Raw genomic sequence first — 15385 nt, 5'->3', positions numbered from 1 at the left:
GATTGAAACACTGTGGTGGGACCTTAAGACCTTTTTGTTAAACAAATAACAACAAATATGCAACACATTGTTGTTCATCTGACATTATCTTTAAAGAATTTCAGAAGGTGTGGACCAGGTGAGTTTTTAATTGGTGTCATTAGAACTCAAAGGGGTACTTTCTGTTTCGCTGTATCTGTTGTAAAAGAAGAAGTACAGCAGGTAGATGCTGGGTGTGACTTGTGCAAGCATGCCTTCAAACGTGAGTGGTATTTTCATGTGTGCAAATGGTGAGATGCCCTGTGGGTTTTGTGCACCATGGTAACAAAGCCAAAAGTTGTTTTACATAATGTGTTTATCTTGAAGCTAATGAGACCGAATGAATGTTCTGGATGCTCTCGTTTAGAGGTATGTGTGGTGTCCTGTATCTGCAAGGGCTGGCTGGTTTATTCAAGCAAGGGGGAAGTTGAAGTGTCACTAACATCTGTATTTCAAATCAACACACAGTTGTCTTTTGAATATAGCCGTTGACGCTGTTTCCCAACTCACAGTATCTGATTTCCTATGATACCTCTGCATTATAGGATTTTAAAGGCAGACACATTTCCCTGCTCTTGTTTTTCCTAGTCACACCGATCTCAAGCCAAACCTAAAGTCACGCATTCTGGTGCTACTTCTAAGAAGCCACTGCATGCTGAACTTTGTCCCTCCCTACATGAAAGCTTTATAATCTGCGCTGTGCAGTCCACGGTCGTGTTGGCACAGCACTGTAAAGGCAGACTTTCTTCCTGAATCAAGCCTCTCTTCTCAGAAAGCTTCTCTCCGCCTGAGAAGTATTCATGCTGGACACTCCCCCAGCACCACTCCTCCTCCCCTTTCTCTTCCTCCGTCTCGTCACCCACAGCACATCAAAACCAGAGAGTGTCCATAATCGCCTCACTGCCGCATCTACGATCTCCATCGACTCGTCTGCGCATCTCTCTCTCTCTCCTGTGTGATTCATCCTTCAAACAAACTGTGAGTTTCCCCCTTTTTTTCCTCCCCCCCCCACCCCAGTCTACGTGGGTGCACACGCTGTGGCATTTCTGCACTTTTAATTCTTGCATAATTTCTTTAGATCAAAGGTGAACAGCTCGCGATCTTAGCTGATAATCGCTGACTTTTCGCTCTCATGTAGCCAGGCAGGATTGGGACGTTTAAAGCGAGTGAAATTCCAGATGTGGAAAGTTTCCAGCTGTTGTTGTTTTTTCCCCCTCTTCTTTTTCTTCCTCTTCCTGAGTCACAGCAGCCAGCGAAAGGGGCGAAAAGGAAGGAGAGAACGCGTTAGAGTTCGTGATATTCGATATTCTTTCATATTGCTGCTGATCGTTATCGTTCGATTGAAATATAATTGAAATGGAAGCTTTAATTGGAACATAGTGGTTGTTAAGAAGTTATGCAATAGACAAAAAAGAGGAAGAAGCAGTACAGACTTCATTCTTAACACAAATGCACTTTTTTAAAAATGTAAATATATCAGAGGTCTGCAGCAGACAAGCACAGCTGGTGGAAGATGCTCTTCCCAGCATATGACCCCCACCCCACCACACAGAGATGCAACATTGTGCTCATTACTGTGTTACATTAGCGTTAATATCAGTGCATCTGTTTTCAATTCATGCACTTTATGGGGTCTGGAGGTTTTGTCCGTGATGCAGCACTTATTGATCAGCCTCTTACAGGAAGTCCACTCAATTTCTTTCCTTCTTCACTGAAAGCTGAGCTGCAGGCCGCTCGTTTAAGACACAGCACTGCAAACATCGCAGTAACAATAAGTGGTGATCATGATGCTGATTCCTTGGATTGTGTTTGTTTGGTATGATTTAAACTCTCAGTAACATTAAATATTTCAGCCTGCGTGATGAGCACTGTGGTTATCAGATGAAGGGGATGTAAATTAAATGCAGGTTTATGGTTTTACAGCAGTGGAAGTGGACGTGGTCAGAGCTGCGTAGTTAGAGAAGTCTTAGTCTGAGAGTACAGCTATAATCCTGCAGCCACACTTGTAATCAGGCTCTTCTGTAATCTGGACAAACTAGCAATCTGTACCGTATAATCTCTCAATTTCTTTGGAGCAAACGTTCAACCTTATCACAATATTCATTTATTTAAGAAGAACCTCCTGTGAGTTCCTGGACTCAGTGCTTCAGCTTTCTCACTGTGTTTTGTAGCAGTCCAGACGTTATGTGATGTTATAGAGTCACTCCAGTATCAGCCATAAAAAATATGATAGGAGTTTATGAAGCAAGCAATACAGGTCACGCAGCACTGTCAGCCTGGAATGTGGTATTGTTTATTTTAGTGGAGATATGATTTTCTGATTAAATGTGTGCTGATAATGGTACAAAGTTCCTGCATCAGTCATTTCTGAAAAAACGTAACTTTTTCTCAGACTCTGGTGTCACAATATGCTGCATATATTATGACTTTTTAGAAACAACAAAGGGTTTCTCAGATCATTTAGGGGTTTTTTCAATGAGTTTGTGCAAAATAAATAAATAAAATATGATACTAAGCAGAGAGTCATTGATGTACGGTTCATGGCTAATATGATTATTGAAAGTTGGTTGACAGACGTCGAGCAGCAGTGCGTGATATAGTTAAAGAACCTGTCTTTCTAGTTCAGTGTTTACAGTGAGTGTCCAAATATGGAAGTGGCTTAGAGGAGAGATAGAATGTACATTTATAAACTGCCGTGGTTAGCCTCCCTACCACCACCCCCTTCCTCCATTGGTGTTAAGACACAATCTAGCGTTTGTTGTTCAGGAAGCACATCATAAATTTGGTTGCACAAAATAACTTTTGCATTGTGTTTGTGAGCGCTCTCAGCAGCGTCTGCTGTTTCTGTCATTCTCAGAATGCTTTCTGTGGCTTTCCAGGAGTTCAACTGCAGCCACATTTTGCATGGCAAAAACATTAAAATTATTTTCTGTGTCTCTACCTGGCTTCCTTTAACTTCAAGACTATTTACTTCCTCTTTTTCTTTTTTTCTTTTTTAATCTTCATCGTGTCTCAGAGCATCATGGTTAGCCATAAGGAGTTTGAAACTGCAGGGAAGAAGCCAGGGCTGCAGGTGTGGCGTATCGAGAGCATGGACCTCAAGCCGGTTCCCAAAGCCCTGCACGGCTCCTTTTACACCGGAGATGCCTACCTGCTGCTCTTCACCACCTCAGCCCCATCATACAACATTCACATGTGGTTGGGTAAGACATGGATGCTGCAAACTGCAGTATTGCACTTTACTGAGGCTTCTGCTTAGTTTTGTTTGATTGCACCAAAGCAAATCTGTTTTCATTCCAGTTTCATGATAAAGTATGATGTTTGGCATTTTCCTCGGCTACAAACTTAAGTGATATATTCAGAGTTTTAAAAAGTCACTTCCTCTAGAGCTGCTGCGTTTCCCTGCAATTTGTAGTACTTAAACTCACAAACAGACAGGTGTAGCTTTGGGTTTAATGAGAGCAGATACCCTTGCTTCATCGTGAGCTTGCACCACAATAGCCTGGTTTTGGAAACTGCTTTGGGTTTTTAGATCTTAGACCTGAAACATCCTCCCTTGTGTGAGGAGCTTAAAGTAACAGGAGTTTGTGAAATTCCTCTTGCCTGCACAGTTCCCTTTTTGTGGCTTAGAATTAAATTATGAGTGAACAGAACGCTCAGTGATGTGCAACTTTAACCACCCTGAACAATGCAGCGAAGGAAAAGCCTATACTCCACCCCAAACGTTTTCTTTTTTCCTTTTGGTTGCATAACAAAAACAGACACATAAAACAAACTGCTGGATGACTCACATCTGGAATGCCCCTGCAGATCATTAGAGACGAGTACTAGTTTTTTGCAGGTTTGCGTAGTTCCCTGCCAGTCTGCATCCAATGCCATCCAACCATCTGCAACACATTACAGTCTTTATAACACTGGGACACAATTAATCCTTCCGTCTGGGATCAATGTTAGTCAGATAAAACTTGTGGAATAGTTTTATCCATGTTGTGTGCCATCTGACAGTAATAACAGGATACAGAGAGGCTCTGCTGCTCATGTGGTTTATGCAATTATAACCATGACTCCAGTCCTGACTCAGAGGGCGCATAAGGTTACTGCTTGCACTAAAGCGCTGCAGATTTCTCTGTAAGAAGCTTGAGTTTTGAGCGTGAATACGAAGCAGTTGCAGGACTGTTTCTAGAACTAGCCGGTTACAAACGTCTATTTTCTGCAGGGGATGAGTGTTCACAGGATGAGAGTGGAGCGACAGCGATCTTTGCCTCACAGCTGGATGACTTCCTGGGTGGTGGCCCGGTGCAGTACAGGGAGGTGCAGAACTACGAGTCCAACACTTTCCTGGGTTACTTCAAGTCAGGCATCAAGTACCAGGTGAGCTTTATGGAAGTTGGGATCTTCATGCAAACTACAGGCGACTCTGACAATCTGTGACTGAACAAAGCAATAAAAAAGATTTTTGCCAACCAGTCATAAGATACACATTTTGCTCTAACAACTGACAAATGACGAAAACTGGGGTGAGGTGGGTTGCCAAGGGGGGGTCACTGACTGGTCACCGCCAGCCACCGCCAGAAAAATTGAGCAACCACTCGTCAGCTCGGTGGGGAATACACATTTTTCCCCCAAGACCGGTGGTTTTAAGGGGCTGTGACTGGAGCATTATTTGGCTTCCCCTGTATTATTTATTATTATGTCGCACGTGCAAAATGGCAGACAAGTTAACGTCACACCAGGTTTCATTTTGACATGTCTCTGAAGAAACTTTGATAAGAAAAACAAGCATTATTTTGACCTGAAAATCATGCAAAGCTACACTAGCAGAGTCCAAAAAGTGAAGCTGGTAATGAGCAAGTAAATGACAGGTTCCAGTCAGCTATTAAAAGGCTATTGATAGGAGAAGAGGAACCGCTGGTTTAAATTAGTAACTAAATAAGGGACATTTCTGTAAGGATTTCTTTTTTTTCTGCTCCCAGTCCGCTATTAAATAACAGAACCATAAAAATATATAAATCCTGTAAACAGTGAGAGGTGTGATGACTAATGTTTTAAACATCGAACAGTGATCTGCTGCAGAACTCTGTTTGACTGAAACATGTCTGCAGTGTTAATGATTACCAGCATCCTGTGAACTTTGCTGTTGAGATGAGCTGATGATTCTGAAGTTCAAAGAAATCATAGCATTCCCCCTTTTTTCTATATCTCTCTGATGGTGTGTCTGATGGACTGATTGATTATAACCTAGGCAACCAGCCTCTGCAAATAAGGATACTGAGAAACACAAGCTAAACCACTTTTAACAGCCATCTGTTTCTCATAACCCCAACCCCCCTTTGTGGCTTTAGTTAAATGTAATTAGCCCGAATGCTTGCTTACTACTCTTTGGAGAATTCTGCTCTGCATATGTTGCAGAGTCCAAGCACACTGGCTGTGTTTGGGACACAGCGAAGCCGAAACAGAACCAAACCTCACATTCTCGACAGAGCTTTGGTAACTTCACTTTCAGTAAACTATTCTGACAATAAACAGAGCATGCGTTGTTGCCACGGAAAAAATTGCTACCATTTGACCAATAACAGGATGAATGTGGTTTTCATTTGGTGGTCAAAGTAGCCACGCCCCCCGAGAGTCTAACAACACTCTAGTCATCTGACCTCAGCAGCAGAGGATGAGTCACTGACTCTTCTGGGTGGTTTTTTTTCAAAGTCTAATTTAAGCAAGTTTCCTTTGTTGTTGTTTTCACCCATATTTCAGTAAAAACCACTTTAGTCAAATTCCATTGGCGGTAAAGCTCTGGATACACAACAAACACAGCAGAGGAGGCATCAGTGGTGGCAGGCATTACACCGAGTAAGGTCAGAAAGAGCATACAAATGAGAAACTGGGGTGAGGAAGGTTGTAAAGTAGCTTGCAGAAGGATCATGTTGAGGAAAATCACATTATGAGATTTTTAAAAGTCTACAAAACACAAACATTTAATTCAACTTCTATTTCAGTTCATTTTTTGTGAGGTTATAAACTGACAAGGATCATCATGTTGTTCTTCTCCAGCAGAGGGTATTTCTGTTCATTTGCATGTTTTCTAAATACTTGCTTTGTTTATTGGCTCTACCAAGGACGGCACATTACGTGATAATCCCACCCGCCAGGTACAACGGCGTGTTGCACACAACAATCTTCATTTTATCCTCAGTCATCATGTTAGTTTCTTTTCCGCCCATTGTCTTTGTTAACTCTGAGTGATGGGATGTGGTTATGCCATTAACTGACAGCATGTCTTAAGGAACCAGTTGTTCCTTAAGATTTTACAGTCCTGTGTTAAACTCATTTCACCGTCAGCTGACTCCACACGTCCTCCCCTTGAACATTTGTGACTTACCTGGTCATTTGGCCCGTGTGTAGTAGTTGTAACTAAAACTGCAGCTCAGGTGTAAAGATAGCTCATCTTCTCTTAAATCAGCTCATCCCCCGCATTGCTTAGATTTGAAAGAATATTCACAGGATAAAACTTAATGCGAATCATCATTGGATTTCACAGAAAGGAGGTGTGGCCTCAGGTTTCAAACATGTAGTGACCAACGGCGTGGATGTAAAACGCCTGCTGCACGTTAAGGGTCGCAGGGTCATCAGAGCAACCGAGGTGAATATGTCCTGGGACAGCTTCAACAAAGGAGACTGCTTCATCATTGACCTGGGAAAGGTGAGCTGTTCTTTTTTTATTTGTGTGTGTGTTTGCTACTGTATGTACAGAGTGCAGTTTAACCTCTACAGTTTCTGTGAAATAGTTAAGGCTTTCACATCTTTAAACCTCCTTTCCCGGGTTCTCCCCTCCTGCAGGACATCTATCAGTGGTGCGGCAGTGAGTGTAACCGTTTTGAGCGGCTGAAGGCCTCCGAGGTCACCATCGACATCAGAGATAATGAGAGGAACGGCAGAGCCAAAGTGCATATGGTGGAGGAGGGGGACGAGCCGGCTCCCATCATAGAGGTCAGACACGCACATTCCTCACTCGTCTCCCTCTTCTAGCAAATGTCACCACACTTTAACCTCAGAGGTGATCACTTGAGAGCAGGAGCTTTAAGTGCAATTAATGCATTCGACAGACTTAGTCAGTGTGGGAACGACGGGGCACAATGCTGCCCTTTGTAAGTGCTGCTCATACGCCAGCTCTGTGCCAGGGCAGCTTAGTAAACACTTCCTTTACAACAAGATGCCTAATGAGATAGAGAGAGTTAGGGGAGGGCTGGTTTAACGAGCATACTTTCAATTTATAGAGATTTTTTTTTTATCTGAATAAAGCTGTGTTTATATTTGCACTAAAAAGCATTTAATCAGTGCTAATGATGATAAACCTTTAGTGATTAATGCCCTTGATTGTTGTTTAGGTTCTAGGACCAAAAACCTCCATCGCCCCCAGTACTCCGGATGACGACAAGGTGGAGACTTCCAACAGGAAGAAGGCTGCCCTCTACATGGTGAGAAGCACAAGTGACAGTCAAATAAATGTGAACACCCTGGCTTTGATACAAGGGTGGAAAGATTTCATAGCAAAAAAGAAATCAGTACCTGATGGGGCCTCTTTCCTTTTCTTTTAGATCTCAGATGCATCTGGCTCTATGAAGGTGTCGTCTGTGGCTGCATCCAGTCCCTTCAAACAGGCCATGCTGTCTCCGGAGGAGTGCTACATCCTGGACAACGGGGTGGACAAGACCATCTTTGTGTGGAAAGGTGCAGCAAAACATTTTTGTGATAACACTTCTAACATTGTGCTTTTTTCTTCTTCTTTTTGCACAAATTCTAACAAAGAAATGATTGGAAAGCGTGTGTTTACACCTTTTTGGTCTCTCTGATTAAGGCTACACATGTGAAAGAGGTATATTTAAATGCTGCTGGTTTTATTTTTGGCACTGCTGAACAATAACAGGAAATCTACAGCAGTAATTTTGTGTTTTATGACTGCACTGCAATTAGCGTCTTTACGTAAATATCCGCAGATATTTCTCACTCTGAATAACATAAAGGTGAATTACACCGCCTTTGTTTTATCTGATTCCAACAGGCCCTAAGGCCACTGTGTCGGAGCGTAAAGCAGCCATGGCTGCAGGTCAGAAGTTCATCACTGATAAGGGATACAACAAAAATACAACGGTAAAGCCAACATGTACTTAGTAACTTAGACAAAAAAAAACAACAATTGTAAATCCCACAGTGCAGCTAACCGTAAAGCCAAATCTCTGTTTGACTTGCAGATCCAAGTACTTCCTGCAGGTGGCGAAACGTCTCTCTTTAAGCAGTTCTTTTCCGACTGGAGGGATAAGGATGAGACCACAGGTCCCAGTAAGGCCTACACTATTGGCCGCATAGCCAAAGTGGAGCAGGTTCCCTTTGATGCCTCCACCCTACACACAAACAAAGCCATGGCAGCGCAGCACGGCATGGTGGACGATGGCAAGGGCAAAGTCCAGGTAGGAGGGTGTTAAAAAGTGAAACAATAGCACAGGTAAACACAGCTGTAAGGTTTTGGGTTTTTTTAAAGATTGGGTCTGGTGTTCTAGATCTGGCGTGTCGAGAATGGTGCAAATGTGCCCGTGGATCCCTCCTCTTATGGTCACTTCTATGGGGGCGACTGTTACCTCATCCTCTACAGCTACAGACAGGGATCACGGGAGCAGCACATCATATACACATGGTGGGTAAAACAGTAAAACATGTATAAAGCGTATAATCTCTTTAAATTAGTATGAAGTAAAAGCTGTGGCAGAGTGTGCCACACCCTGTCTAAGATCTCTCTCTCTATCTCACACACTCACACACACAAACGCACGAGTTAATGACGTGTTTCAGACTGTGTTGGTGCTACTGTGTCAGGCAGGGGCTGAAGTGCACACAAGACGAACTGGCCGCTTCGGCGTTCCTCACAGTGAAGCTGGATGACTCAATGGGAGGAGCCCCAGTTCAGGTTAGAACCTGACCCACTACACACCTCAACATCACATGCACTAAAGAAGTGTGTGTAATCACAGAAAGACCCTGTAATGTAATGTATGACTTAGAAATGTTAAAGAAACAATCTAAATAATGTGAGCAGTTATTGTATTAGCGTAATTTTTCTCCCTAAATGACTGACATGAACAGATAAAGGTGATATGAGATCCTTCATTGAGTAAGAGCTTATGGCTCTCAAACTAACCTTAATACATATAACGTTTACCTTTCTTTGAATCTACTCATCACACTTCCCACATAACTAGTACGCACCATTTTTAACTTATGGGCTGTGTAACAACGACTAAAACAAAAATTTTCTGCCTCTCTTCCGATACTTCAAATTTATTAACTATTACAGAGGATTTAGTGTAGCTGATGAAAACTAATTGCCTCATAACGATCCCATAAGAAAGAAAAAAACACCCCCCAGGATAACCAGCAGAGGGCAGTGTTTCTATAATTTTTATTTTGATCCGATCCAACCTGCAGCACGTTTTAATAGATAAGTTGCCATAACTACAAGAATTGCATTAAAACGTGGCAAAACCTTGACCCTCAGTTAGTGCTGGTTATACATCAAACTCTCAGCCATACTGGAGACATTAAGACATTTCTGAGATGTTTTCAGCTGATTTTCTCACACAACCATGCCAACACAGCTGATATCATTGAGTATTTTCTTTAAAAATAAACTAAAGTATTTAAAATATTAGATAATAATCACGCTATATTGCTATTTAGTTAAAAATTTTCAAAATTTTCCAGTTGTGTTGCATTTATATAAAAATCACTTAGCTGAAACTCAATTTAATTACAGTGAATATCAAGTGAGCATTGATCTATTTCAGTCTTGTTATTCCTGCACATAGTGATACGGAACCTTAGATTACCACTTCACTTTGGTGTTGGTAACCCTAAGAACACAATCTGTAGCTAAACTGGAATAACTGGATTAGTCATTGCCTTTGCTGGTGAATTTTGTTAATACCCACAGGTGAGAGTGTCACAGGGTCAGGAGCCTCCCCACCTGATGAGCATCTTCAAGGACAAGCCAATGATCATCCACAGTGGAGGAACGTCACGCAAAGGTGGACAGACACAAGCCGCCAGCAGTCGCCTCTTCCACATCCGGCAGAGCTCCTGCAATGCTACCCGTGCGGTGGAGGTAAGCTGGTTTGCAACACACTGTATGTGTGTGTGTGTGTGTGTGTGTGTGTGTGTACAAGAGAGTTCTTATTTGCTCCTCTCACTTGTGTGGTTCCTCAGGTCCAAGCTACTGCCTCCAATCTGAACACCAACGATGTTTTTGTGTTGAAAACGCCAAGTGGCTTGTTTGTGTGGCGTGGCGTGGGCGCCAGCGATAAAGAGATGGAAGCAGCCAAGCATGTGGTGGCTTTCCTGGGTGGTAGTCCCAGCAATGTGTCAGAGGGCAAGGAGCCAGGTGAGTCCCCAACATAAAAGTCAGAACTTTCCTTGTTTATTGCTCAAAGAAACTAACTCTGCGCCTTTTCTTTTATTTATCTGAAGATAAAAAAGGAGGTATTTTATGGGAAATATTTAATCTCATTCTAATTCTTTTGATTTTGATTCACAATTGAGTGATAAAAGACTGTTTGGCTGTTTTTAAGTTACTTACAAAATGTAAAAGTGTATATAAGCTAAGAAATTACTTATGTAAAGCCATCAAATTCTACCTTTATTTGCCATTCGCATTGATGCCTGATGGCGTCAGTGATAGTGAACACTAACATTTCAGGTCTGATTATGATTACACTTAAAGAGCTGATGCATTTTATTAGTCAGGGGCCCAAAGAGGCTGTGATTCACTTCCTGTCCAAACAAATTAAGCATCAATTAAATGTTACGTGTAGCTAAAGTCGGTTGTGTATTCTTCTCTCACAGCTGACTTCTGGTCTGCTCTGGGAGGCAAAACGGATTACCAGACGTCAAAGAGTCTGCAGAGCGGGATCAGACCCCCACGTCTCTTTGGCTGCTCCAACAAAACAGGAAGACTCAGTGTAAGTCAGGGAGAAGAATGCAGCTCAAACTTCTTTTTTTTTTTAAGAGTCACATCTGGCTAAAGATCAGGCATTGTGACCATGTCCTAATATTGTGTTGGTCTCCCTTTTGCTCCCAAAAAAGCCCTGATCGGTCTAGGCTTGGATGTCAGTAGACCCCTGTGGTATCTGGCACCAAGATGTTAGCAACAGATACTTTAAGTTGTCTAAGTTGGGAAGTGGCACATCCATGAATCAGACTTGTTTGTCCAGCATATCCTACAGGATTAATATCTGGATAATTCGGAGTCAGCATCTCAAACTCGCTGTTGTGCTCCTCAAACCATTCCTGCTTTGTGGCAGGGTGCATTATCCTGCTGAAAGAGGCCACTGCCATCAGGGAGTACCGTTCACATGAAAGGATGCACATGGTCTGCAACAATGCTTAAGGATGTAATACGTGTCAAAGTAACATCCACATGGATGGCAGGACCCAAGATTTCCCAGTAGAGCATTGCCCAAACGTCACACTGCCTCCACAAGCTCGCCTTCTTCCCATAGTGTATCATGGTGCCAGGTGTTCCTGGTAAGTGATGCACACGCACGTGGCCATCCACATGAGGTAAAAGAAAACATGATTCATCAGACCAGATCACCTTCTCGCATTGCTCTGTGGTCCATTTCTGATGCTCACGAGTCCATTGTTGGTGCTTTAGGCAGTGGACAGTATTCAGCATGGACACCCTGACTAGTCTGTGGTTATGCAGCCCTGTGCACAACAAACTGTGATGCTCCTTGTATTCTGACACCTTTCTATCAGAACCAGCATGAACTTTTTGGGTAATTTGAGCTACATTAGCTTATCTGTTGGATTAGACCACTAGTGCATCAGTGAGCCTTGGCCACCAGTAACCCTGTCGATGGTTCACCACTGGTCCATCCTTGGATCACTTTTGATAGATACTGACCACTACAGACCAAGAACACCCCACAAGGGCCTCGTTAATCCTAATATAGCCCTCATCAAACTCACTCAGATCCTCACACCTGCCGATTTTTCCAGCTTCTAACTCTTCAGACAAAATGTTCAATTGCTCCCTAATATATGTGAAAAGCACGTAGACATCAGGACAACACAAAAAAGAACAAATAACAAACAGCAGACAGAAGTCGAAGAGACGGCCCGCCATGAACACTGGCGCCATCTTGGATGAGTGCCATATATCCCACCCACTAACAGCTGCCACAATGAAGAGATAATCAGTGTTACTCACTTCACCTGTCATTACTCTTAATGTTATGCCTGATCAGCGTATAGTGCTAATTTGGGAAGGACTGTGACATTTGAACGCACCTAAACCCTGCAGGCAGTCAGTCTGAGCTTCCTTTTGTCCCATCTCTCAGGTGGAAGAAGTTCCTGGAGACTTCACTCAATCAGATCTGGCCACTGATGATGTAATGCTCCTTGACACCTGGGATCAGGTGAGGTGATCTTTCTGGCATGTGTGAAATGTCACTTTCACAACTTTTGTAGGACATACTTTTAAAATTATGACTTTTTAAATCTCTCCTGTCTCTAGGTCTACATTTGGATTGGCAAAGATGCCAATGACGTGGAAAAGGACGGAGCTCCCAAGATAGGTTTGTTACATTGCAACTGAAAAAAAGTTTAAGAAAAAGATGATTTCCAAAGCACACGCAAGATACTGTTTGACAGCATCTTGCATGTGAAACAGAATCAGAAAACTTATTGTGCTTAAGTATTTTAAGTTTCAAATCAAAAACCAAAAACTTTAAGATCAGAGGTAAACACCACCTCTCTTCACATTCTCATCCTCCATCTCTCCACCTGTCTCTTCCCCTCTCTTCCTTCTTGTTGTGCAGCAAAAGAATATGTGGACTCGGATCCCTCCGGTCGCAAAGGAATTCCCATCACCACCATCAAACAGGGAGCAGAGCCTCCAACTTTCACTGGCTGGTTCCAGGCTTGGGATCCCAAGATGTGGGACACAGATCCATTGGACCGAATCCGTGCCCGCTTCTGAACACAGAACTCCAGGCTCTCCGTCTATGTCTGACTCCTTACCTATCCTGCAGTCCCTAATGCTGTTTTTATTCATTTTAATTTCAATCCCCAAGTGCCAAAAACCAATGCTATCGTCGTTATCACCCTTAATAGCTGCCTCAGCAACAGTGCAGTGTACTGGGCTTCATAAACAGGAATGAATCACATCTGCATGCAAACGATGGCTTCTGCTAGCAGTTATGTTTAATTGATCAAAATGGTTGATTGATCATATCCAAAAGCCTTTACATGTTTAGCAAATACCCACTGAGGGCTCTAGTAGGAATAAGAAAATACGAAAGCCATTTAGGCAGCTGGACAAATCCTCTGTTTCTGTTTTTTTTTACTGTTCTACTTGTGTGTTCAGAAGGAGCCATTCTCTCATGCTTTCCTTACAGTTTCTATATCAAAACAGCTTCCTTCTTTAGTACACATAAATGCATGGTGTTTTATGATTGATAATGGAAAGTTGTATACTTGCTATGAGTTGCACGGAGCTTTTTTTGGGGGGGGGATCTGTGCTCATGAATTTAAGAGTCACACAATGGTAAATGGCCTGTATTTGTATAGTGCTATTCTAGTCCCTAAGGACCCCAAAGGGCTTTACACAATCAGTCACCCACCCATTCACACAATGGTATGTGTATGTCACATGTTAAAAATCTATTAAATGGGATTTTCACATAGATGACTTTTAAATAAAGCTCACAGTGTTTCAAACTTGTGGTTATTGAGCATTCTTGAGCCTTGAAAGCCAGTGCACTGCACCACCAGCGTATTTATTATTCTGCCTACAGAAATCGCAAGGTCTAACAGCCACATATCACTAAATGTCTCTGTTGGATGGGGAATAAAGAAAAATGGGATCTTGTTGCAACAGCAGTAGAAGTAGGAAGAAGAAATGAAAACTCTGCTCACAGCTGCACTGTTCTTCAGGATGGCAACACACTTTAATAGAGGAAGTGGCCTTAGCACAATTTTTATTTTTTGCACTGCTGTGTATACTCACATTTGGGTACAGTCAATGTTATCTCCTCAAGGAGAGGACACAAACCCCGCTTCAGGGGGATCCAAAGCTAGTGTACTCCAAGTGCCAGCCCTTTGAAGCTTGGATAAATGGGAGGGTTGTATCAGAAAGTGCATATGGCATAAACTCTGCACCAAATCAAACAAACAGATCCAACCACTGTGGTGGATTCTTGGAAAATAAGGGAGCATGTGAAAGGGCCTTCTTTAGTAAAATACAACCTAAAATCTTTGGTTTACTGGAAAACCAATTTAAGATAAGATAGGATAAGGTAAAATAAGATAAAATACTGTGATTATGAGCACTGGTTACAAAAACACAAACATTTAAATAATTTCATATTAAAGACTGTGTGCGTGTGCCTAATAAGACTGAGGGCACAGGCCACCAAAGGTCCTGAGTACTTTATAGTACTTTATATATATTTGATAGAAATGTACCAAGGTCTTTATTAGCTATGTGTATAAGTCAGTGATTCTAGCTCCATGACAAAAAATGTGAGAGTCACTGCTTTAACCAAAATGTACAAGGTTATTAAACAAAAATAAACAAAAAACATAATTACTTTCATGAGGTGTGTTAGTCAATGGTGTCAGCAGTTGGTTGAGTGCTTGAATGTTTGGTGTAAAACCTGAATAATTATGGACAGGGCCAACCAAACAAATAGCATTGTTCTGGATGGACCAATAAATAGATGGAACGATAGACAGCTCTTGAGTGCCCCAGGGGGACTGCACGGGTGCCCAAGCTGCACCAATTTACACCTCCTACCAGGAACACACAAGGCAACATAGAGGACAAAAGGGGAAAACATAGAGCAGGCTTAGCGAAAGCAGCAAGGCAGAGTGCTCTCACACTAAGCCGTCAGAATATGAAGTATTTATTCTTTTCCTCACCACTATATTCAACACACCTAACAGCTTATTGGCCCTGGGCATGTATGCTGAGCAGTTTGACTGGCCAGTTGCTGTTTCCACCAGCGGATTCAGCGGTGCAACAAACTAGTTGAGACAAACCTTCACTGATAGGGTTTTATTTCTAAAAGTCAGTAATTTCACAATAAAAGTCTTTCAAACCACCTGTTTAACCTATGTACTATTTTCATCGGTTAATTTTGGAGTTGCTACAAAGAGTGAAGAAAAAGGATGAGTTTCCTGTTGTCACTGAGTGGTGCTGAGGTCTGAATCTGATAGTGATGGGTCGTTCGCGAACGAAATGGCTCTTAGAGCCGGCTCTTTGACGTGAACGACGCGAGCCGACTTCTTATCGCGAGCCATCACGTGGGTTTTTTTT

At 42.4% G+C, this 15385-nt stretch overlaps 1 protein-coding gene across 1 annotated transcript; it reads left to right on the top strand.

Moving 5' to 3' along the window:
• Positions 1 to 840: 840 nt before the first annotated feature.
• scinlb (scinderin like b) lies at positions 841 to 13785 on the top strand. The gene is made up of 17 exons (XM_085253571.1): positions 841 to 996; positions 3035 to 3221; positions 4235 to 4389; positions 6554 to 6715; positions 6853 to 7002; positions 7401 to 7490; positions 7611 to 7743; positions 8075 to 8163; positions 8265 to 8480; positions 8571 to 8704; positions 8884 to 8974; positions 9998 to 10168; positions 10270 to 10444; positions 10906 to 11021; positions 12405 to 12482; positions 12581 to 12641; positions 12885 to 13785. The coding sequence occupies exons 2-17, from the start codon at positions 3041 to 3043 to the stop codon at positions 13043 to 13045; spliced, it is 2163 nt and encodes a 720-aa protein (XP_085109697.1). The 5' UTR covers positions 841 to 996; positions 3035 to 3040; the 3' UTR covers positions 13046 to 13785.
• Positions 13786 to 15385: the final 1600 nt, after the last annotated feature.

The sequence above is a fragment of the Mchenga conophoros genome, linkage group LG18 (genome assembly GCF_057382185.1).
Source record: "Mchenga conophoros isolate Kocher_MC1m ecotype Shallow Benthic linkage group LG18, M_conophoros_male_GT1.1, whole genome shotgun sequence".
NCBI lineage: Eukaryota > Metazoa > Chordata > Actinopteri > Cichliformes > Cichlidae > Mchenga > Mchenga conophoros.
This window is presented reverse-complemented; position numbering and strand designations above follow the sequence as displayed.

What these genes read in the sequence shown, in the direction of transcription:
- scinlb (XM_085253571.1), top strand. Translation starts at nt 3,041, where the DNA reads ATGGTTAGCCATAAGGAGTTTGAAACTGCAGGGAAGAAGCCAGGGCTG. An exon ending in AGCCGGCTCCCATCATAGAG is followed by an intron (nt 7,003 to 7,400) that starts GTCAGACACGCA and finishes ATTGTTGTTTAG; the next exon opens with GTTCTAGGACCAAAAACCTC. An exon ending in TCCTTGACACCTGGGATCAG is followed by an intron (nt 12,483 to 12,580) that starts GTGAGGTGATCT and finishes TCCTGTCTCTAG; the next exon opens with GTCTACATTTGGATTGGCAA.